The following is a 25,738-nucleotide window of genomic DNA, read 5'->3' as shown; positions in this document are numbered from 1 at the left end:
AGCTCACGTAACTTTCTTTGTAAGTACAATCGGATAGTTTATCCACTGAGAGCTCACGTAACTCTCTTTAGAAGTACAATCTGATAGTTTATCCATTGAGAGCTCACGTAACTTTCTTTGCAAGTACAATCGGATAGTTTATCCATTGAGAGCTCACGTAACTCTCTTTAGAAGTACAATCTGATAGTTTATCCATTGAGAGCTCACGTAACTTTCTTTGTAAGTACAATCGGATAGTTTATCCACTGAGAGCTCACGTAACTCTCTTTATAAGTACAATCTCATAGTTTATCCATTGAGAGCTCACGTAACTCTCTATACAATAGCAACAGAGCATACACAAAATAGCAAAGTACTTACATCCATTTCATAATGCATTGACATAAAAGCGAACACTTATAATGCACTTTTATTAGCACTATTTATGTTCTATAAATGTATCACAGTCTGTCACATAATTTGTCAACAATATTCATCTAACCAGACAAACAAAATAAATTAGTACAAAAAACAGCAGGTGCAAGACCAGGGTAATACTGCCACAGTTTGCTCTCAGATTTATTGCAGCCTACAGAGATGTAAAATGCAAAGCAATTACAAATGTACTGGGGAAAGCAAATATGTAATCATGTGAATCATTTAAGTATTTGCCATACAAATTTCAAAGAATTATAAATCCGCTAATGAATATACATGATGTATATAATAATTAATGAAAAATAATTTAATGACGTGGTTTCAATAAACTTATGATAATCCAACTTTGACTTACTTTGATAATTTAACCCCCCAAAAATACTAATCAACTTAAATGCTATGTCATTCAAATAATATCTATGGATATTGCATTGGGCAGTTAAAAAAACCCAGCACCTCTACGGACATTTCAGTATATTTGTCAAGTTCTAAATTTTATGAAACTAACACAGGAAGACACGCGGGCTCTGAGCTGCTCTGATTCACAGGTACTCTAAATGGGATGTGTATGAGGCCAGGCTTAGACTGCCCACATTGTATAACCGATCCTGTTTGGTATGATTCATCATGTTTGTCAATGTTCCTCCAGGCATGCGCAGATTCATGTAATCCCACAATACTTTGTAGCAAAATCTGTACTGCTCCTATGGAAAGAAGATTACATTCAGAATAAGTAGAAAATAAACATCTAGTTGGTTAATTGGTTTTATATTGTTTAATGTTTCGCTCGAGAGTATTTCACTCACATGAAGACGCCACCATTGCCGGTGAAATACTGAAAAAATTAGGCCTATGCTCGGCGCTTACAGCCTTTGAGCAGGAACGGATCTTTATAGTGCCAAACCTACTGAGTCACAGGGCCTCGGTTTCTGCGTTCTTATCCGAAGGACCGCCCCATTCAGTCGCCAATAACGGCAAGCACGGGGTAGTATCGTACTGAGGACCTATTCTAACCCAAACTTTCACGGTATAATATATTAGGTATGTGTTTATAGATGTACATACTTTGCAGTAATTTGTACAGAGCACAGAGAATCCACTGCTTGAAACACTCTGTAGATATATGTACAAACAAGTGTCAATCTACTGAATATTTAAACTATCCACCACATTACCTGTGTCAATCCTATACAACATTAACAAACTATCCATCATATTACCTGTGTCAATCTATACAACATTAACAAACTATCCATCACATTACCTGTGTCAATCTATATACATGTATCATTAACATACTATCCATCATATTACCTGTGTCAATCTATATACATGTATCATTAACATACTATCCATCATATTACCTGTGTCAATCTATATACATGTATCATTAACATACTATCCATCACATTACCTGTGTCAATCTATATACATGTATCATTAACATACTATCCATCATATTACCTGTGTCAATCTATATACATGTATCATTAACATACTATCCATCATATTACCTGTGTCAATCTATATAACATTAACAAACCATCCATCACATTACCTGTGTCAATCTATATACATGTATCATTAACATACTATCCATCATATTACCTGTGTCAATCTATATAACATTAACAAATCATCCATCACATTAGCTGTGTCAATCTATATACATGTATCATTAACATACTATCCATCATATTACCTGTGTCAATCTATATACATGTATCATTAACATACTATCCATCATATTACCTGTGTCAATCTATACAACATTAACAAACTATCCATCACATTACCTGTGTCAATCTATATACATGTATCATTAACATACTATCCATCATATTACCTGTGTCAATCTATATACATGTATCATTAACAGACTATCCATCATATTACCTGTGTCAATCTATACAACATTAACAAACTATCCATCACATTACCTGTGTCAATCTATATACATGTATCATTAACAGACTATTCATCATATTACCTGTGTCAATCTCTACAACATTAGCAGACTATTCATCACCAGTGATAATCAGTAATATCGTTAAAGTCTATCCACAATCTTCGGACTATTCTACAGAACGTTTATCGACAATCTATCATCCGTGGCAACCAATGAATTATTGCTACATTAATATTGAATGTTTACCGACTTCATAAAACATGACAATCTGACGAATGCTTTCAGAAAGTTGACACTTCTGTTACCGCAGTCTCATTTTAAGTCTAAGTCTCATGTTAGGTCTAAGTCTCGCGTTATATCTAAGTCTCACGTTATATCTAAGTCTCACGTTAGGTCGAAGTCTCAGGTTAGATCTAAGTATCACGTTAGGTTGAAGTCTCACATTAGATATAAGTCAGACGTTAGGTCTAAGTATCACATTAGATCGAAGTCTCACGTTATATCTAAGTCTTACGTTAGGTCTAAGTCTCACATTAGGTCTAAGTCTCAAGTTAGGTATAAGTCTCATATTTACGGAAGACAACATGCAGTGACAAGGTGAAAGTGATACCAAACGAGAGATCGTCTACATCTTATGACGTCAGAGTCATGATCTATGTCAGTCGTAATTAGATCGTCTACATCTTATCACTGAAGGCAGAGGCACGATCTATGTCAGCCGTAGTGACTTCCTTTTTAAATTGATATATGCATTAGATAGACGACAAAATGGTCAATCAAAGTGTCACGAATATACAGAGTCGCATTGTTTACATTGTTAACCGTTAGGCTAATTGAGAATGCAAGCAACGAGAAGACATTGTTTTGTTTTCAAATCTCACTAAATCTGAAATTCATGCATCTCACCATAAAAGAAACCGTCTATAACAACAATATCGCTTACTTTAAATGATATCCGTATTGGTTATTTGTCATCAAATATCTACACAATTTAAGGAAGTTGGCCCCTGAGCTTCTGAGCACAACTGCGCAGGATGCTACAACTAAGTATTTACTGGTTCAATACTGATCCAATTGGTGCAAACATGTTGCACATCTATTACTAAACCCTATCCAGTTGAAAAAAAACTTGTGTCCATTCAAATTTGGAAAGGGTTTTGTAGGAACTAGATTTTGTGGCGGAAGGATTGATTAATCAAAACGTTATAAATCTGTGTGATATTACAGTTTCTATTTCATTCAATATATCTTCTATTTTTATACTCCTATACGTGTATTTCAGTTTTATAATTTATCATACAAGTAGTTCAGACTTGCAACTAGTTCAAATGTTGTAATTTATTAATTTGGTTGATAATTTTTTTCAAAACAAAACACCAATTCTTAAAAAAGTTTAAATTAATTTACTCGAAAATTTGTATAAAAATTCAGTATTTTTGCCAATTTGGTTTCAACCCCCACATTTTTAAAGCTCCATTTCAAATTTGAAGACAAGGCCTTGAATATTATGTGAAATTTTAGAAATTGACATTACTCCTAATATGTACTTTGATATCATGGTGGTTTTTTTTGCATATGCAAGGTGAATATAACGAACAGTGATCAATCTCATAACTCCTACAAGCAATACAAATTAGATAGTTGGGCAAACACGGACCCCTGGACACACCAGAGGTGGGATCAGGTGCCTAGGAGGAGTAAGCATCCCCTGTTGACCGGTCACACCCGCCGTAAGCCCCATATCCTGATCAGGTAAACGGAGTTATCCGCAGTCAAAATCAGTGTGCCAAGTGCGAGAAGGTCATTATTTATTCCCATTACTAGTATTATTTTTTTTTATCTTTAGTGTTAGAAGACATGATTATATATCTATTTTATGTAATGATTGATTTGTGTTGCTTATGTTGTGTTGACAACAGCAGACAAATCAAGTTCAATTGAATAAATTTTAAGTGCAAAAAGGTCATGTTTAAAACACTGTAGCTCAATAACAAGCGTTGCGATCCCATTTTTTTTCTTTTTAATTTCCTAATTCTCCTTCAATGTACAATTCAAAAATACACTTCCCAAAAAATTGACATTACTCAAACTCTCAGGTGCTAACATCTTTAATATTTAAATATCCAATGTTTTTGCCTTTGATATGTTTACGATTTGTAATGATAGACATTTCCTCATGGACACGATGCCTTTTTGAACAATGCACGTATGAATACAGAATTATTTCATAAATATAGTACGTCTATTTTAACTGCTGGAAATTGCAACAAAAATGAAAGCAGAGTGCAAATATAAGAAACAGATTTCATTTCTTGAAAATATACACAAGATCTTTCATGGTTTATGGTATGATATAAGTTATATTCAAGGAGTTGTGTATAAATCATATCAAACCACAAACCATGGAAGATTCTTTTTATTACATGCTAGCCCCCTCCCCCGGTTATTCATTCACGTTACTGTATTGTTGGGAATTTTACTCTCGGACATTTTGTATACAAACTACATAAAATTTACGTCTGTTTGTGACGTCATAAACGGCGTAAGAAAAAACATAGTGTAATAATGGGTGATATCCAATGGATAAAGGAGTAAACATGCGATATGAACTGTCACTCCTTACGCCGACTAATGCGCGTTCTTGGCACGCTGATTTTGACTATGAATAACTCCGTTTACCTGATCAGGATATAGGGCTCACAGTGGGTGTAACCGGTCGACAGGGGATGCTTACTTCTCCTAGGCACTTGATCCCACCTCTGGTGTGTCAAGGGGTCCGTGTGTGCCCAACTCTCCATTTTGTATTGCTTATAGGAGTTATGAGATTGATCACTATTCGTTATATTTACCTTTATAGGAGTTATGAGATTGATCACTGTTAGTTATCTTTCATGTAGTATACCAGAGTGAGGGGTCACAGTGCATGTCCTCCTATATATGCAAGGTGAAGATAACGAACAGTGATCAATCTCATAACTCCTATAAGCAATGTAAAATAGATAGTTGGGCAAACATGGACCCCTGGACACACCAGAGGTGGGATCTGTTTCTTAGTGTACTATGAAGTCATACATTGTTCTTTACAACTTGACGTAGCAGTATCGTGCTAAGTGAAATAATGATTTACGTCACAATGTTGAGTAGTGAAGATTACCCATTGGCTTGTCGTATCACTTGAGATTTAGTTTTCTCACATTATCACCAGTGTGAGATCGACTTTACCCATGTGAGACAGCCATGTGAGATTTTTCTGTCTCACACTGCTGCGACGTCATTTGATTGTGACGTAATATATTTTCTATGATTTACGTTACACAGTGAAGATTTACGTTACACGGTGAAGCAAAAATATTTTTCATTGTTATCTTTAAATTTTAATGTATATAGCTTTCTGTTGGACAACCTTGGGTTTTTTAGTTTACACTTACAGTGTAAACCATTTTCGGATACGCTCTTTCTGCCTATCTAATTAGTTTTTGCATCGAAGTTCAAATGAGGATTTTGATAATTTAGAAATTTCTCAAAGCTCCTAAATTTATGCACTAAACTGTAGGTAAAATGTGAGAAAAATAATCCTTCATTATTAACTCGTGTGGGGTAGGGAAATTCCACCTCTGGAACAAGATTCGCTATCTAGGACTCGGCAAAGCCTCGTCCTAGACTGCGAATCTTGTCCCCTCGGTGGAATTTCCCTATCCCACACTCGTACTAATGAAGGATTCTATTAATCCCAAAAGTTGATAATTTTTATCCTCGGGGTCGGTTAAAAAAGTAAGCGTAGATTCGATACTCTGGTATGCGAGAGTGACTAATTTCAGTAATTTGTACATTATCATCTGAGTTATTGACCATATTGTCAATTATCTGTGACAATCTACAAACATATACATAGGGTCCACTATCTGTGGCGATTTAACATTATTCCCAGAAATACTAACCAGTGTGTCGACTATCTGAGGTCTGCGCCTCTTCATGTGTTTGACGTTATGATACACATCTACATCATGGTCTATTTCCATGGCCTCGGTTATTGTCCAGATAGCACAGAACAACCCGCTTTGAGTGGCACCATCTTTACAGTGTACTAACACAGGGGCAGTGTTCTCGTTGGATTGTCTTTGCCAACTCTTGACCAAATCAATGATGTCCAAAAGCATCGTCTTTGACTTGGGAACAAAGTCGTTTTCGCTCCAAGCATTGAACTGAAATTGTCGAACCTCACGGGGAGTCGACTTTGGCTTCAACATATTGTGAAGTTTAAAGTGACGAATTGTCACGTTTTCCTGCTGCCATATGTTTGTGTTGTCAACGAAAAAAGGCTCGAATTTCTTGATTTTATCCTCTGGCCAGTACTCCGCTGTAGTGTCGTCCTCACTTTGAAAGTCCTCCATCGCAACTATTGTGCGGACGCCATGATCGTAAACTAGTTTCCAGAAGTCAATTACCGTCGTATGAAGCGGGGACTGAGTCACGATGAAATGACCGTTCAGCTCATGACTATCCAAGAAAACCGCATTGATGTAGTCCGTGCGTTCAATGCCACCGGGAGTTTTCAACACCGGTCTGTATTTGTTAGGAGGTACTACATCTGGAAATCGATTTTTCGAATAATTAATTGGGATAAGAGATTCGGAACTCTCTTTCTGAGTCGGTTTTCGAGTAAACGATTGCAGAGATATGAACTGGTCTCTAAGAAATGAGTGTTTTGTTTTGGGATTGCGCATAGTTAACGTGTGATATTTCTCTTTCAAGTCAAAACCAGCACGTGTTTCTCCGGCAACACGCGCTTCAAAAATTGCTTCATATATAAAAATGTATTGTTTCACTGTTCGTACCATAGCAATTCTGTCTTTTCTCATTCTTCTTACAAAGGAGTACACGCTTATAACACCCTCGGCATCATACTGCTCCAACAAAGAATCGATTGCAATGAAAGTGCCTGTTCTGCTTACTCCCGTTCCACAATGCACAACGAGCGGTGACTTGTCATTTCCGTGATATTCGCGTACCTTATGCCGAAATTCGAGAAGGGGGATTGTATCATCAGGCACACCATGGTCAGGCCATGAGCAGAAATCAAAGATATGAACAACTTTTGTGTGAGCGTCTTGATTTGTTTTGATTTTAACCGTCCTAATAACGAAGTCGGCATACTCTTTCTCGTCAATAAGCGCTAGTGTAAAATTACCGTATTTCACAATCCCCAACTCCGAGTCAGGCCAGTATTTGGAGCATTTCACAATTTTATCTTCTATCACATTCGTGATCATAACAACTACTTTGATGTTGTATTGGAACAACATTCTCCAGAAGTCCAAAACGGTTTCCTCGTCAAAGGGACTTTGAGCTGCGATATATCTATGCGGCTGTTTGAACCCCTTGATGAAGTTAGCGTTGATAAAATCACTACTCGAATTTTCATCAGGGTCTAGCACAACTCTAGTATGGTCGTACGGTAATAAATGACGAAATCGGTTTTTCCTAGAATTCTTACTTCGTACCGCGTCATTCCACGACGACAATGGCTGTCGAGGAAGTTCATGAAACTCTTGTTGAAATGTAACAGGTGGAGACGTCATAGAGAGTGGAATATTTCCGTTCAGAATAGTCCCATGATAACCGTCATCTGGAACGAGATCTCGTCCGGACACAATGTACCGACTCTCCCTCAGAGAGTATATTGTGTTCCAGTGTTCGTGAGGGTTATAATCATCAACGTTAGTCAACTGCACCTTCTTTTCTTCTTCAAACGTGTCGTACAGAGGAGGAGAAAACCGGTTGGTTCTGGAGCGGAGGAAGAGTATCAGGAAAACAATAGCAACGAGTAAGATGATCAGAACAATGATCACAACGGCGATAATCACAGGCGTGTTGTCTGTTGATGTTACCGGAACAAACACGGGTGGAGCAGTGGTAGTTACGATCAGTACAGTGGTGGCAGACGGAGACATTTTGGAAAAGTTGGATCTCCTTCTGGTTCCAACGCTACTGACAATTTCGTAGTAAATATCATAGTTCGTGTTTTTCTTTAGTGGAGGATTTGATTGTCCTCCATTTGAGACACCGTCGCCCACGGTAAATAGTTTACTTGTTTTGATTTCAGAATCATTGAATCTTGCCACCACATTCCCTGCAGGGCCAGTCTGTCGTCGCCGTCGCCCGGACGCTTCAAGCTCATGAGCGTAAATCTGGTAAGCTGTGACAGGCCCAGTCTGAATATTAAATGGATAAACCTCAATAGTGATCGTCGATTCGGTTGTATTTTTCAGCACTGGAGGTGGTGGTTTATCCGGTGTTCCTTGGTATGTTCTTGCAACCCCTATTGCAGGAACACCAGTCCCCTCGGAAGTACTGGCTGAAACCTCGATCTTGTACTGTGTATATACGGTCAGTCCACACTGGTCGTGGGATAAAACGTCAGGTTGGAATTGCTCCATAGACTTGGAATCTGAGAATGTATTTCCCTTCGAGTCTGAGCATGTAATCTATACAAACAGAAAATATATATATAATATGAAGTGAAAATTCTATCTTGTGGACTAAAACATTATTGAATCGTGTGACCGTGAAACAAAAGTATGCCCCCTCGTTCACTCACTCTGACATAAATAAATTCAGGTATACCGTGTAATTATTAATAACTCCTCTGACAAAGGCTGGTGAAGTCCAGATAATTCTCAAACATGTTTCGTTTTGTGGAATAACAGTTAATGTAGCGGGCGGGCCGGGGATTGCCTGTCGTGTCTGGGTCTCCTTCACGTCACTGAAATCCCCCCACAGCCCTGGTTTGGTTCTGGCACGGACCTGATATTGTAAATAAAACCCAAAGGTAAGTAAAAAAATTGTTTAGTTTTCTTCTAAGACAGTTTACAGTTTTAAAACGACTGGAACCTTACTCGTATGAAGTAGTTTGTATAGGGAGTTAGCGATGTCACGGTAACGGATTTGACAGCGCTTGATTTGTGTGTGAAGTCCTTGAAGTCGAAGGTCGTACTAAATGCTATCTCGTACTCTCGAATTATTCCGTTTTTGATATATGGTTCAGTGTAGTTAACTTCAATGCTTTCAACTCCCGGGGAAATACTAGTGATAACTGGAGCGGAAGGTTCTGAAATGTTTAAAACAAAAGTCATAAACGTATGACCATTTCTACCGTTCATCAATCTATATACCTCATATCTATCAACCCTGCCAGTTTGTACATACCTGCTTCATCTGTGATTGCTGTATGAGAACTCTGCGGTCCATCCCCGACCGTATTTCTATAGGCCACCTCGAACGTGTAGTTGGTATGCGGATTTAATCCACCAATGGTCGTCCGTCCCTGTAAAGCAGTCCCGTTATTCTCTAACTGCCCAGTGTTCAAGACATGAAGGGTGTATGGATACCCCACAAGTTTACCTCCCCTTCCCTCACATTCTGGGAGGTCCCACTCCATTGTCAGACTGGTGGTGTTGAAGATGGTTTTTCTGAGGTTCTGCACACTTCCAGAGGGTACTATAACGGATTCAAAACATTTTCCAAAGGTCAATGTTTTCAAGTATATCTTCTTCAAACACTACCTTTTAGAAGGTACATTTATTTCTCGTTACGTCTTATGAAGCAAAGAGATCACACAGTCTTATAGAATATGCATCTTAAAGCTTATACTTACTTTCCTCCCGTGTAGTGATATCCCGGGATATAGTGCGGTCATTCTCCGTGGAATTCAAATTAAAGACATCGATCTCGGCTTTGACATTGTACCGTCTGTTAGGCAATAATCCACTCAGATTTAAAGAATCCCGTGCTGCGCCAATTCTTTATAAATATAGATAACTACCATCAGAAATAGCAATACAGGAACGACTACTCAAGTGTGAATAACTTTACAAGAAAGACAACTCGAGTTCAAATACATTGTATTCTAACTCCTATAAATCTGGCCCAATAACCATAAACTGAGAACAGACTTAAGTAAAAAAAAAAAAAAATTAAAAATTAAAAATAAAAAGATTATGCATATACCATGCTTTGTTACCATTAAACAAATACTACTTTTTTGACATTTTGAATATAATTTAAAAATGACCAATATGTCAAAATGAATTTTATTGACTTAAAAATTATCAATATTTTATATACATATGTAATAACGGCTAGGTGACTGATAAATGTACATCCAGGTTTGGTCTGCCCTACCTTGTGTTCTCATTAGTGATGTTAAAGTCTTTGCAGTCTCCGATTCCAGTTATTCCATAAGTGATGCTCACGTTACCAAGGTGATTACTGAAGTCTTTACCAGCCCAGCTCACTGTGATAAGATTACCCACCGAATCGTAGTTAACTACGAACTTTTCAAATAATGAACCTGTATAGAGTACAAAATAACAATACAATCTTTGTGCATAGTTTCCTCTTTTTAAAAATACATTTCATATATTGGAGTTAAATAAAACTATGGCCTTGCAAATTTGGAGCTCACTATTATGTGTAAAGAAGATATGTATGAAACCGTAAGATACCATCAAAACTACAATACTGTGATTGCTTTTCTGAGATAATTTATCAGACTCTATACCTAGATGCGTGTGAGCAGTACACTAGTTTACCTCACCTGGGGGAGGGGTAGGGGCTGGGGTGGGCGGTCTCAATGTGGTCGTGGTAGGAACTGTAAATACACCAGAATTTAGCGTTACTGCATAGATATACCACAAAACAATATTTTATGCTAATGATATACACTTCATTATTAGCACTTTTACAATTTCATAGGCACACACCTATCAATTACATGTAGTTGTCTCGAAATGTAATCCATATGGTTGAAAGTTGCTATTGCAAATACATGTATACGTCCTTGTCAGTAAGATAAACAAATGTTACCGTTTTTGAAATTATGCAACTTTTAATTGTTCTCCATATAATGTTACGTTTTACAGGGCTACATCTATATCAAAGATATTTTGCAACCAGTTTACTATTCCAATCCAATTTTCTTTCACTAAAAAGCAATTTGAGGATGAATGTTTGTTGATTTATTTATCTTATCGTCTTGCTGATATAACGACCTCTTTCTTTAATTTGACGTTTGTCATATCTATGATGTTTAAATGCCTTGCTTACATTTATAATGCACTTAGAGATATTGTTTATGTTTATAATGGATTGAGTACGTGCCTATCTAAACCTTCTTTATAATCGTTGAAATCTTACAAATACTAACTATGTTTACGATGATTTGAGTATTTACTGAGAGAAGCTATGTTTATGATCTTTCAGTATTTCCATGTACAGATACTAGCTATATTTACAATCTTTCAGTACTTCCATGTACAGATACTAGCTATGTTTACAATTTTTCAGTACTTCCATGTGCAGATACTAGCTATATTTACAATCTTTCAGTACTTCCATGTACAGATACTAGCTATGTTTACAATTTTTCAGTACTTCCATGTGCAGATACTAGCTATGTTTACAATCTTTCAGTACTTCCATGTGCAGATACTAGCTATGTTTACAATTTTTCAGTACTTCCATGTGCAGATACTAGCTATGTTTACAATTTGTCAGTACTTCCATGTGCAGATACTAGCTATGTTTATAATCTTTCAGTACTTCCATGTGCAGATACTAGCTATGTTTACAATCTTTCAGTACTTCCATGTACAGATACTAGCTATGTTTACAATCTTTCAGTACTTCCATGTGCAGATACTAGCTATGTTTATGATCTTTCAGTACTTAAATGTGCAGATACTAGCTATGTTTATGATCTTTGGATATTTGCAGATAGTAGTTATTTTTTTATTTTTTGAATACATAAAAAATACTAACTGCTATGTTTTGAATTCTAACAGATACTAGCTATTTTTTATGATTTAAGTACACACAAATACTGGCTATGTTTATGATCAATTGAGTACTTACATGTATTATATATACCAGCTATGTTTTTATCAATTAAGCACATACAGATACTAGCTATGTTTATGATCGATTAAGTACTTACAAATACTAGGTATGTTTTTAATCGATTAAGTACTTACAGATACTAGTTATGTTTATGATCGATTGAGTACTTACCGATACTACATGTAGCTATGTTTATGATCGATTAAGTACTTAATTATACTAGCTATGTTTACGATTGATTAAGTACTTATTCATACTAGCTATGTTTATGATCAATTGATTACTAACATATAATATGCTAAAGATTGATTGAATACTTATAGCTACTAGCTATATTTATTATCGATTAAGTACTTACAGATACTAGCTATTCTTAGAATGCTTTGAGTACTAACAGATATAATCTATGTTTATGATCTTTGAACACTGACAGATAATGGTCATGTTTATGATGATTTAGACACTTAAATGTATTAGCAATGCTCATGCTTGTTTGCCTAATTACAAATACTAGCTAAGTTTATGTTTTGAGTGCTTACAGTATTTAAATATTTTTATGATGGATCGAGTACTTACGGATATTAGCAATGAGTCCTTATGATATTATATATATTAGCTATGGTTTGATATTTTGACTACTTACTGATCTTTGATATGTTTTAACGCGTTTAGTACTAACTGATAGCAGCTATGCCTACGGTGTTTGAGTAGTTTCTGATGTTTTCAGTATTTGTTTATGTTTACGATGTTTTCAGTATTTGTTGATCCAAGCTAAGTTTATGATGTTTTGAGTACCTACAGATAATTACAGCTGTCCTTGTGACTTTTTGAGTACTTACTTATATAAGCTATGTAACTGATATTTTGAGCATTTATTGATATTTGATATGTCTGTGGTGATTTGGTACTCACTAATATTAGTTATGTTTGTGATCTGTTGTGAATTGGGTGTAACATTAGCCATGTTTCCCTTTTAGTATTGACCCAATCTAATTAAAATCAGATCCTAGAATACGCTCACAATCACTACAATAGGATCTAACATAACCCCATAGAAGGTCACGTCCGCATGATCTTTGGCTTGGAATATTCATGAGAACTATCAGCCAGTCAGATTGTGCCATACAGACAATGATGGCTATTTAGGCGGTTCCTGGCAATTCGTAAACAAGTTGCTGTAATCTCTCTACAATGAAGTTTATTCCACACTGTAAAATTATATATTCTCGCATAACGAATTTTAAACTTTCGCAATAATGCCTAATCTATTCCGTTCATACAAACAACAAAACGTACGATACAAAATGCACCCAAATTAAATTAATTGTGAATTCCGATTTATGTATGAATAGGGATGGATACGATTTGAATAATTTTCAAGATAGTTTACTTAAATAACGCGAGGAATATAACGCCAGTCGACTTAAACGGTGCATTGTGACGTCGCATCTAGCTGCGATGTGTTTTCTTTCAAACCAAACAATCGCAGCCATTTTCCTTGAATTGTGAACACCGACGATTTCATAGGCGACGCGATGATTGGCTAACATAAAGTTCACATGAATATGACCCCTAATCGGGTTATGTCAGATCTTCTTACGCAGAGTATACGGTGCAGATCTAAGAAGTCTGATTTTAATTAGATTGAGTATTGACCATTCACATTAGCCATGTTTTCCTTTTAGCACTGATCATTCACATTAGCTATGTTTATGATGTTTTGACTACTTACTAACACAGGCGCTGGGATAAAATTCACTTGGAAAACCTGGCGTCCAGTCGGTCATTAGTTTACCATCTTCTTCTCTAACAAGACTGGCCCGGAAGCGGTACAGAGAATTTACATCGAGAGCTGTAAATGTTTCTACCACTCCGGATGCATTTACTTTATTGTAGCTTTTAATGATGTTCCAAGACGTCGAAGTGTTGAATTCAAACACTTCTAACCTGGTGAAGCAACAGACAAAAACACAACATTAATCTTCAGATATCTAGATTTGCCAATACAACCTATCATTGGGTCAAATGCTGTCTGACGTGTTTCATGCGGATCGTTAGGCCGTTCTTGGTACACTGGTCTTGACTACGGATGGCTCCGTTTACCTGATCAGGATATAGGGTTCACGGCGGGTGTGACCGGTCGACAGGGGATACTTACTCCTCCTAGGTACCTGATCCCACATCTGGTATATCCAGGGGTCCATGTTTGCCCAACTCTCTATTTTGTATTGCTTATGGGAGTTATGAGATTGATCACTGTTCGTTATCTTCATCTTTCATCTAGATCTATGACCAAGCATTAATTCTTTTACACGACTTATTTTTCCTCAGCAGCATCAACTGTTGACAAGAGCTGCCGTTTTAATGAACGCACTAAATACCCGATAGACTTAAAATCTCAAATACCTTAAAACTGATCAAAACATTATTCTTGTGAAATTGCACTTAGAGAAGGAAATTAAACATTATTTCTTGGCTTTTTTAATTTTTTGTTTTTGTTTATTCTATTTCATTTAGATTATTATTACCCATTTTCCCCTTCTTTAAAGTTGTAGACATTTCGGGTATTTAGTGTATTCATTAAAATGGCAGATCTTGTCAACAGTTGATGCTTCTGAGGAAAAATAAGTCGTGTAACGTCTACACGAAGAACATTATTAAAATATGAGGAAGTAAGTAGCGTATAATTGATGTGAAATTTTAATTGACAGGTCCGAAATCTTCCATACTAGTCTGAATTTCGCTGCTGTCATGGGCGAGAAACGACTCCGTGACCTGGACCGGTAAATGTCCTAGTAAAAATAAACAAGTGAAATCGAGAGAACGATGACGTATATCTTTGGTATTTTAAGAACCAGTGACTTGAAATTTGGCATGCAAGTAGTTAAAACATTAATCTATGCAAGGAAAACGACAAATTACGCATAGCTTACCTAGTTTAAGAATTTTTAGGCATTTGAAGCGAGTGGTTAGTTTTTTATCTGTGTCAGAGTTAGACCCCTTTCTATATATATGGTATCATAGGGTTCGGGCCCAAAACGGGCTTAGCCCCTGTGTGTGACCCGGTCCTAACTCTGATATCTACAAAGGACCGTGTTTGCTTACTCTGCATTCTGTATTCTTTATAGGAGTTTTTAAATTGATCACTATTAGCTATCTTCTTTTTTCATCATAACAATTTTGGTTGCGAATTGATGATTAAGTAGTTTATGATGTGATAAAATTTTTGGCTGCCTTCTTACAATGATGACCCCGTGGGGATCCGGGTTAGAATAGGTCCTCAGTACCCCTTGCTTGTCGTACAAGGCGACTTAATGGGGCGGTCCTTCGGATGAGACCACAAACACCGATGTCCCGTGTCACAGCAAGTGTGGCACGATAAAGATCCCTCCCTGCTCCAAGGCCATATGCGCCGAGCATAGGCCTAAATTTTACAGCCCTTCACCGGCAGTGGTGACGTCTCCAGAGAAAAGTAGTCCCGCGTGCTTAGTGCAGATGAACTCCGAACGAAATTTTGACAGAGAAATCAAACTAATTTTTCAACCAATCAGCATCGTTGATAAGTCATCACTTTAAAAGTTATTAAATGATTTTTTTTTCAAGTGTATAATTGAGTATATATTTCAACTATTGTAATTTACACCATTTCATTATGTGGCGTGGAACTTTCTTCATGCACATCATGTTTTAGATTTTAGTAATTTTACTTCACTTTATTGATGTTTTGCTAGCATTGTTTTGATATTATGTCTTAATGCTATTATGATTTCCTTTTACTATACTTTTATAACATGCTGTATCATTTTTATTGTGTGCAGCGCTTTAGAGTGGTTATTTATAGTCATTTAGGACGCTATATAAATAAATATTATTATTAGTAGTAGTATGTTAATTGGCAAACTATATCATTATAACTATTATAGCATTTACGAACTGTTGACCCCAAACAAGATTGTTGAAACCCCTGCAACATCAACCTGTTTGTCAGTAGCCTGTCTTTAAAAATTGAGCATACGTAGAAAATGCTTTTCCGTGTCGAATCCGTTGAGAGATATAAACATCATGTAATTTAAAAGCAGAATGCAGTACCTGTATTCTCCGATAGGACCGTCACCGATGTCCAAATCCTTCACCCACAGCTTGAAAGTCACGGTCATGTTTCCACACACATTATCGGTTATCAATGGCGGGTCTTTCAACTTTGGAAGCACTGGAAACATATACATAATGACGTGTGTAATTGTTGAAGAAATGCGTTGATATTTAATACGTCACAAACATCATAGTATATAAACACAAAGTCTATGTAATCCTCTTTATGACTACTTTTCAAATTACCGTGTACATTTAGAAGTTAGAAAAGTTTAGAATGAATTTTGAAAGAGTTCAAAATAAAGGACTAATGAAAAGGAGAAGATATAACGAACAGTGATCAATCTCATAAATCTTGCAAAGAATACAAAATCATGCACAGGGGAAGTAGAGACCCCTGGAAACACCAGAGGTGCGATATGGTACCCAGGCGTAGTGAGCATCACTTATGGACCGATCACATCCGCCCTCGATCACGTGGGACTCAACAAAGAGTCCAGGACAAAATGATTATATTTCAAAAAGATTTTCCCCATATATATTTGTATATAAAACTTTGATTCACTATTATGGCCCCATCCTACCCCCGGTGACCATAATTTCACCGAACCTCAATCTGCACTACATTTGTATGTCAAAAAGCTTTCATGAAAAGGACTAAGGCCATGTTTAGCAAAATTCGGCCTAACGTCCAAAGTGAATATTTTTTTGCTAGAAATATTCTCTTACATTTTCTTTTCCTCTAATGTACTGGGTTTTTTTATGTTGAGTTGGTGAAAGAACACTATTTCTAGGTTTATATTACAAATATAAATCCTACTATTAATTTATACTTTCCTGGCAAAGTGGTTCTTGAGGAGAAGATTTTAAAAGATTTTCCCCAGTATATTTGTATGCAATATTTTTATCCCCTATTGTGGTCCCACCTTACCCCTGAGGGCAGTTATTTTAACCAGCTTGGATCTGCACTATCTCAAGAAGCTGTCATGTAAATTTCAGCTCTTCTGGCCCAGTGGTTCTTGATAAAATGATTTTTTAATGACCCCACCCTTTTTGCATTTTTGTGATTATCTCCCTTTTGAGGGGAGCATGACCCTACATTGAACAAAAATGAATTCTCGTCACCTATAGATGTTTTGTGCCAAGTTTAGTTGAAATTGGTCAAGTGGTTCTGGAGAAGACTTTAAAAATTCGTCAATTTTTTTACTATTTATTATCTCCCCTTGAAGAAGGGCGTGGCCATTCAGTTGAACAAACTTGAATTCCCTTTACCCAAGAATGATTCGTGCCAAGTTCGGTTGAAATTGGCCAATAAGTTCTGGAGAAGATGAAAATGTGAATAGTTTACGACAAATTTCGATCACAAAAGTTCATTTGAGCCTTCGGCTCAGGTGAGCTAAAAAGTATAAAGGATAAATTTTGATTTTGATAAAGGTAAAGGACAAATCTAGACTGCAGAAAAAGTCTAGTGCAGGGGGTGTGCTATTTGATAGGAATGGACTTACAAATCTGACACCCGGCCCCGCCGTACTCAGGGTGACATTTCCCAGAGGAACACAGCCCATTAATACTGCTGCAGCTGTCGTTCACGGGACAGTGACATTCCAGTTTACAACTCTTCCCATAGAAGTTCGGTTCACACGCTGAAAATGATTAAATTGTACATTAGTGCAAAGAATGTAGAGGCCATTTTACAAAGTAATTAGCGAAAAAAGGATACGAATAAAACTAGAACTGTCCTAATGGGACTAATACCCCCCGCGGGGCATATAAGATGATAGGGAATATTTAATGCAAGCACATTGGATATTTTCACATTATCTACAGGGCAATCAATGTGAATGCAGAAGTGTATATTCTATAGTACAGCAGTACATGAAATATTAAAAATATGCTTAATATAAACAATGAATACTATTTGGCACATTTTAGGCTGTATGATTGCAAATCCCTGGTCAACTCTTCTAGTCTTTAGTTTATATTCACTTTGTTAAAGATCATTATGTTATGCCAACTTTACTTTGTCATTGATTTTGTCAGTAAATAAATGACATTAGCTCAAGTATTGGTATTATTGTAATCTTTTCTAAACCAGAAAATGTCCGTAACTTCCATAACTGTTAAAATATTTCAATGAAAATAGAAGATGCACAACTACATTATATATATAAGATTAGAATAAAGTTTGAATCAAATCTGTTCAACGGTATTAGAATTAAACTCTGGACAAAGTGTGAAACCCCCAAAATGAAAAGAAAATGTGCGTAACTTCTATAACTGTTAAAATATTTCAATGAAAATAGGAGATGCACAACTACATAATATATAGAAGATGTGCATAAAGTTTGAATGAAATATGTCCAGCGGTATTAGAAATAAACTTCGGACAAATTGCGTCTACGGACAAACGGACGGACAGACGGACAAAGTGATTCCAATAATCCCCCCCACCCCCAAACTTCGTTTGCGGGGGGTATAATAAAATTATTAAATACTTGTCTGTTTAATCGTATGTTGTAAGTGGATACTATGGTGGGAAATTGAAAATTGATATCAAATACAGTGTTGCAGATATATATAAAAAATGATTCATTGTAAAAGATTTCTTTTTTCAAATTTTTCAAAATGCTTATATCATTTTATATTGGTTTATTTTTTCTGGTGGAAAGTCATTTAGGCCTATTTTTGGCGCAAAATAACATGACGTTTACTTGGAACGGCCACAGACAGACTAATTAATTGACTCTCGACTGACAATGAACTATACTTACGTGTTTGACAGTAAGGTAGCCCAGACCATCCCCATTCACAGATAGAGGGGTCACATTTTCCGTCTGTTTTTCTACAGGTTGCCCCTCCATTCAGACAATGACAGGTTCCCGTGCAGTTCACTCCAAACTTCCCCTCCTCACAACCTATTCAAACAAAGCATAAAAAATATATGTTCTTAACAAATGATGCATATGTATGTGTATAAATCTCTCACAGCTCTTTTTAATTTTTGGCTCAGCTGAATATTTGAACTGAGGCCTTGGAACAATCCTTCATAACTACTTTAAATGGAAATTCACATTTAACTTCGACCGGTTCTAGAAATTGATGGCTGCCCTAACATTATTGTTTATCTCCTGATAGTACATCTTCCCAAGTCAAGGGTTTCTGATCCGCTCCTCTCCTCACAAAGAGAGGAGCGGATCAAAAACCCTTGACTTGGAAAGATGTTGATAGTAAAGAGTTCCTATAGTCTATAGGTATTTGTTTTATTAGTGATATATGCAGTAGCTGATACCTACTGTTTATCACTAATTTAGAAATAAAGATCAGACTATAGGAATTCTTCACTATCAAGAGATAAACAATTATATCAGGGTTGCCATCATTTGGACGGAAATTATAGTAATTGTTTTTATTTTGGGATTTACATACCTAAACGGTATGAAATATAGCACTATTAGTGATAGAGAGTTATTTAAAAGGTCAAATATCTTATTTGAAGCTAACAGCACTGTTTCCTAGTAAACTGCCAGAACCGGCCAAGTTAAATATGAATCTCAAGATAGGAATTATGAAGGACCATCCAGATTCGGCGAAGGTGTCAGTCCAAATATCCAGCCGAACCGAATCTCGGCTGAGATTAAGCTGTTGCGCGTAATGATTCTTGCATGTTAAAAAAGTTCTCTAACCTCTACAGATACCGCCCACGGGATAAAATCCAGCAGAGCACGTGTTGCAGTTCTCTGGACCCGATCCTGTGCAACCATCACAGGCAACATTGCAACCTGAAAAAATATAAATACGCGGCCCAGTGTAGATATCAAAACAGACGAGTATTTCATGTGAAACAGACAAGTAATTTATGGAAAGCAGTCAAGTAAGAATAAGCTTCATAAGAAAAATCGTATGTTTAAAGATTTACATTACGTAAATTCGTAATAATACTTTCTTTCCCCATGCCTATGTTTCAGACTATAAAAACTGACTAAATCTGAAGCCAAATTATCAAAATTCAACAGAAACGTTAAACCAATACGCCGGTTTCGAGATACGTTCGAGTTATTTCCCTTTGAAGAACTCTCGTACATAGTAAGGCGCGAGACAACTTGTTTACATGCGGGAGTGGGACGAATATTCATCACTGCTTAAGTGAATGTATTCAGTAAGTCTCTCATACGCTGTTTCATCGCCCGAATTCAATTGATACATAAACTAAGTAAGTGATAAGTATTCAGGGAGTAATTAAATACATGGAATTCTTATTATATCACGTAATTTTGTTGGTCGTAGGTATCATATCCAGGATATTACTTTCAAATATGACATTGTTTTTATGTTTCTGCTTTTGTAAAACATTTCTTTCAATAGTATTTTGTATTTCCAACATTTAAATATCGAAAGAGAAGCCGCTTTTAATACATTTTATCGTCTTCCCCACTGATGGTAGGTTCACTCTGTCCCACTTAGGCCCTCAAAGTTCTACTAAATGTACCTCCTACACAGGAGAGCTCTTATTTCGAAACTGGCGTATTCTTTGTTGTGTGAGAATCCCTTACCTCTACAAGTTGTGCTGGCGTTGTAAAACTGTTCGGCACAGCTCAGACAGGACTCTGGCCCTGGTCCCGTACACCCATTGCAGGCTTCATTACAAACTGAAATACACATCAAACATCAACAAGGGTATCGTAATCAGAGATATCCTTTAATAACCTGTACAACCATTACAGGCGTCATTACAAGCTGAAATACACACCAAACATCAACAAGGGACCCGTAATCAGAGATATTCCTTAATAACCTGGACCGGGTTGCACAAAGGTTGATTAACTTTAGCTGTCAATTAAAAGTTAATTAATCTTTTGTACAATAGGGTCCTGTGCTTATTGGGATTTTCGTTTTAACCTGTAGCCTTGACCTTTCATAGTACAAATGTGGATATAATCTTCAACTGAAACAAACATACTCTCAAATTGTAGTAGGTTTGTTCCCCTTTACGATTATCTAAACCTTTCACATGTATTATTAAACCTAGATCGTTGTACGTGGTAATATTTCAGAATCAGCAGGACTAGGTCTTTGTATGGGGTAACATTTCAGATTCAGCAGGAAAAGATCTTTGTATGGGGTAACATTTCAGATTCAGCAGGAATAGATCTTTGTACGGGGTAATATTTCAGATTCAGCAGGACTAGTTCTTTGTACGGGGTAACATTTAATAAATAGCAGGACAAGTTCTTTCTACGGGTTAACAATTCAGAATATTTGTTTGTACGGGTAACATTTCAGAATATTTGTTTGTACGGGTTAACATTTCAGAATATTTGTTTGTACGGGGTAACATTTCAGAATATTTGTTTGTACAGGGCAACATTTCAGAATATTTGTATGGGGTATCATTTTAGATTCATCAGGACTATATCTTTGTGCGAGGTAACATTTCAAAATCTTTGTTTGTGTATGGGGTAACATTTCAGATTCAGCAGGAATATATCTTTATACTGGGTAACATTTCAGAATCTTTGTACGGGGCACAGGGGCTAAGCCCGTTTTGGACCCGAGCCCTGTGATACCATCTATATTTATGGTATCACAGGGTTCGGGCCCAAAACGGGCTTAGCCCCTGTGGTACGGGGTAACATTTCAGATTCAGCAGGACTATATCTTTGTACGAGGTAATAGAATCAGGAAGATTGGTAGATATTGAATATGACGAGTAAACACAATTGGAAATTATATAACATTTTAGAATTACAGGATAGGTAAATATCACATGTGACGTTTAAGTTGGAAACCATTTAACTCGTACTTATACACGTAACACTCGTCAAAATACTGTCAATACTCTCAATAGTGATTTTTAATTCTTGAGAATCCATCAGAATTGAAGTATACCTGTGAATTGTGACAATGTAGCAAGGACTTTTAAAGGTACAAATGTGTATACATGTTTGCTCCAATTTTTATGTTTGATTTTATTTAATAAAGATGTACAATGTATGTTTTACAGTTTGACCATTGAGATGAGCGAAGATCCTTGGCATCTTACAACACGACAAAATGATTTTACACAACTTTGCATTTGTTTACTACATTTGACTTTCAATTATCATCACTATAACTTGATTACTCATAATTACATGTCCTACGGTTTTCATTCATAAAGATTTTAATTGATATGTCACACGAGTTTTATACACGGTACGTGCTCTTGACTCTGTACAAATTGAAATATTTAATCCCTAAGTATATGTGTAGCCCTGTAATGTGTATAAAATATGTGAAAATTCTACGTTTATTACCTTACGCGCGAACTATTTCAATTCAGGTGGGATTTAACTTCAGCTGAGGTGTAAGTAAACAAACTTACCTAGACAGGTAAGGCCTCCACCCTCCGTCCTGTTTCCGCAATATTCCGAACTTTGACATCTAGGAAAACACGTCTGTGATGCTAGAGTACAACATTTAGAGTTTGTGTTAGACTGTGGTATTGACGAAAACAACATTGAGATTAGCAAATCTTATTAATCTGTACTACAAAACCTCCCTGTGCGCGTGATTTAAGGAATGAATGTTCAAACTGTACCGATTTTATAATTTACATAAGGCTTCACATTATCTATGTATGACTTCCCCACCCCCCACCACTAATACATTGTACAGACTGTACATATATTACTTAAAAATGTTATTTCTGAATCCTAGTTTTGTCCGATTTCATTTCGTCCTTAAAGAGAAAAATTTAAAAGCAGCTAATAAAATATTGATCCAGTTTGCTCGTTCAATTAATCCCGAAAATTTTATATAACCTATTGAACACTAGCATTGCACTGCTCTCTTATCTAGATATGACCCGCCCCCCTATACTATGAAGTACGGCCTGCGTCATTGAAAATATCAAAGTACTTCAATTTTTTTTCAAAGCACAAGCAGTTGCAAGTTACATATGAATATATTACTGAATCCATTCTGCAAATGGTTTGGCGACTTTCAATCTGCTTACTGGAATCTCAAAGTTCTACGACTGGCAGTCGGAAACTACACAAAGACTGCATGACGTGTGAATAATTTCTAACTCAGATTCAACGAAAACTTCAAAAATTTGAGGTGCTTATTCAAAGACTTGCACCTGATAGATATTTGGCTTCAAGACTCTATCATTTTATTTCAGTAAGCAGGTAGAAAAACGAAATCGCATCGTTTCGCATTATTCAATCAGGAAATAAAATCATTCTGCACATAAATGAATTCATTTTGAAGTCTATCCATTTTCTGCTTATTTCATACGATATAGAGCAAGTTGGGAGAGTTCACGCTCTATAGCAGTTTATAATGCTTAAACAGCCCCAACTTATATCTACAGGCACTCCACAAATAGTTTGTTTACAGGAAGACCTTTTTTATATTATATATATTTTTATAAAAAGTCGAGTGCCTGTGCTTAGGCCTATATCCTATAAAATGAGTAGAAATTATTTTTGTTCTTTATCATAATCGAATTTCACTTGTAAGACACATTAAATTAACTTGATTTATATTTTCAATAGTGAAATATTACGATTTACCCATTGAATAACAGTAATATTTTCACAGTGTGAAAATAACAAGTTCTGATTTGTTACGTCATGTGTCATGTTGTGTATTACTATACATCCTTAAAATAAACATATTCTAAAACCAAAGGAGATATAATAAACAGGAAATCCAATGCTTTGTAGTTGGATGTAGAATTTATTTCACGAGTAAGACAGAATAACTTACTCGCGAAATAAATTCCATATACAACAATAAAGCATGAAATATCCTCAATTCTTTGTATCATATAAACTGAACTGACGTTTTGTCGCGCTATTTGACGTCCTAGGAATGACGTCACAATGTGTTTGTTCCATTTTGTTTCTACGTCAACAACAAGAAATATTTTTTTCTTTATAATCGTTAGTCAAAGTACATGTACATTTAATATGTCTAAAAAGAATAAGTTAAATAATGAATGAAAATAAATGCAAAACTTAGTATATATATGTATTAATGAAAAGCTACGTTTATATATTAGAAAATCACGCGAAAATTAGTACTAGTTTTTTTTAAAAAAAAAATCTAAACTTATGATAGAAAAACATACAGATCTTAGTACGCTAGTTAAATTCTATAGACTTTACATAGGAAAAAACAACTAAAAATTGGAATTAGTTACATGTAAGTCCTAGGCCCATAATACAAAAAAGCAAAAATTAGTACTAATTAAGTTAACGCTTATAATATAAAAAAAAAAATACAAAAATTATTACTGTACAGAAATTATTACTACTTTAATTCTACGCTAATAAAAGAAAAAAACACACACAAGGTTTAGTTCTATTCAAATTCTAGATTCATAGTTAAACATAAAACAACCAAGACTTTGAATTATTGAAATCCGGTGCTTATAATAAGATGTCTACACTTGGAATGGGAAATAATTACTAATATATAATCAGATATCTAAACTTATACAGGAAAATAATTACATATATGTAAATGATAAGATTTCTACACTTAAAATGGGAAATAATTACAGGTAGATCTATATAATAAGATTTGTACACTTATATGGAAAATAATTACCTGTGTATAGCGGGAATACGATCAAGACTATTAAAGGCGTATAGAAGAAAACAGGCGATGACATCTCCTCGTCTCTGACATGCCGACTGTACCTGAGTGAGAGATTATGAGTCAACATTTTATATAATATACCCATGCCAGAAATATCTAAACCTATTTTGCGCACTTGAAACAATAGTTATTTAATCAATCTTAGGCGTGGTCATTGAACTGTTTGACGGATAGATCATGCACCATTGTCATTTATTTCTAAGTACTTATAGTAAAGTCTAGTTGTAAACAACTCGAACTTATGAAACTATTGACAAATAAATGGATTTAAAGGTCTCGTAATGCTGTTTCTCTAGGTAGAACTTGTGTCAACATGTTTGGTGGTTTCATAGATGGCGATGCACTCAAATACACAATTTAAAAAATATCAAAATCATGTTGTATTTATATATACTAAACTTACCTCTATTCCATTGCATAATACATTAACTGAATTTGAGATTTTGCTAAAATTATCAATGTGCAGACGTGGACAGCCATATTTCTGTCATGCCCGTTTGTTTACATACGTTACTAAGGAAATTCACAGCGTTATGGAGGCACGCGCTTACCTGAGGGATTTTGAATTCACTTCCAGCGGAATTTCTAACGTTATGAGTGATGTGCAATAAACTGTTTCAATTTTTGTTGCACCGTTATTGATTAGCGTAGATAAGACATTTAAAGGTTGACATTCCACTGCGCATGTGCTCTAGAGGACGATTGCCAGTACTTATTTCCACTAATCAATAATTCATCTCGCTATATTACCAACCTTGAGGATATTGACACGTT

At 35.8% G+C, this 25,738-nt stretch overlaps 1 protein-coding gene across 2 annotated transcripts; it reads right to left on the bottom strand.

The window, feature by feature from the left end:
* Positions 1–394: 394 nt before the first annotated feature.
* On the bottom strand, positions 395–25,662 carry LOC125678347 (receptor-type tyrosine-protein phosphatase F-like). 2 transcript variants are annotated; one of them, XM_048916759.2, is made up of 17 exons: positions 25,516–25,662; positions 24,914–25,005; positions 22,677–22,757; positions 20,866–20,961; positions 19,999–20,094; positions 19,087–19,230; positions 17,821–17,958; positions 16,313–16,433; positions 13,956–14,170; positions 10,923–10,976; positions 10,508–10,676; positions 9,981–10,126; positions 9,533–9,823; positions 9,223–9,434; positions 8,951–9,130; positions 6,265–8,811; positions 395–1,121 (listed from the first exon to the last, which is right to left on the bottom strand). In XM_048916759.2, the coding sequence occupies exons 2-17, from the start codon at positions 24,975–24,977 to the stop codon at positions 960–962; spliced, it is 4,716 nt and encodes a 1,571-aa protein (XP_048772716.2). In that variant the 5' UTR covers positions 24,978–25,005; positions 25,516–25,662; the 3' UTR covers positions 395–959. The 2 variants fall into 2 exon arrangements, with proteins under 2 accessions (XP_048772716.2, XP_048772717.2); XM_048916760.2 differs by lacking the exon at positions 25,516–25,662 and adding an exon at positions 25,368–25,477.
* Positions 25,663–25,738: the final 76 nt, after the last annotated feature.

Source organism: Ostrea edulis, chromosome 2 (genome assembly GCF_947568905.1).
Source record: "Ostrea edulis chromosome 2, xbOstEdul1.1, whole genome shotgun sequence".
Lineage (NCBI taxonomy): Eukaryota > Metazoa > Mollusca > Bivalvia > Ostreida > Ostreidae > Ostrea > Ostrea edulis.
The sequence above is the reverse complement of the archived record's forward strand: the minus strand, read 5'-3'. Positions and strand labels throughout refer to the sequence as shown.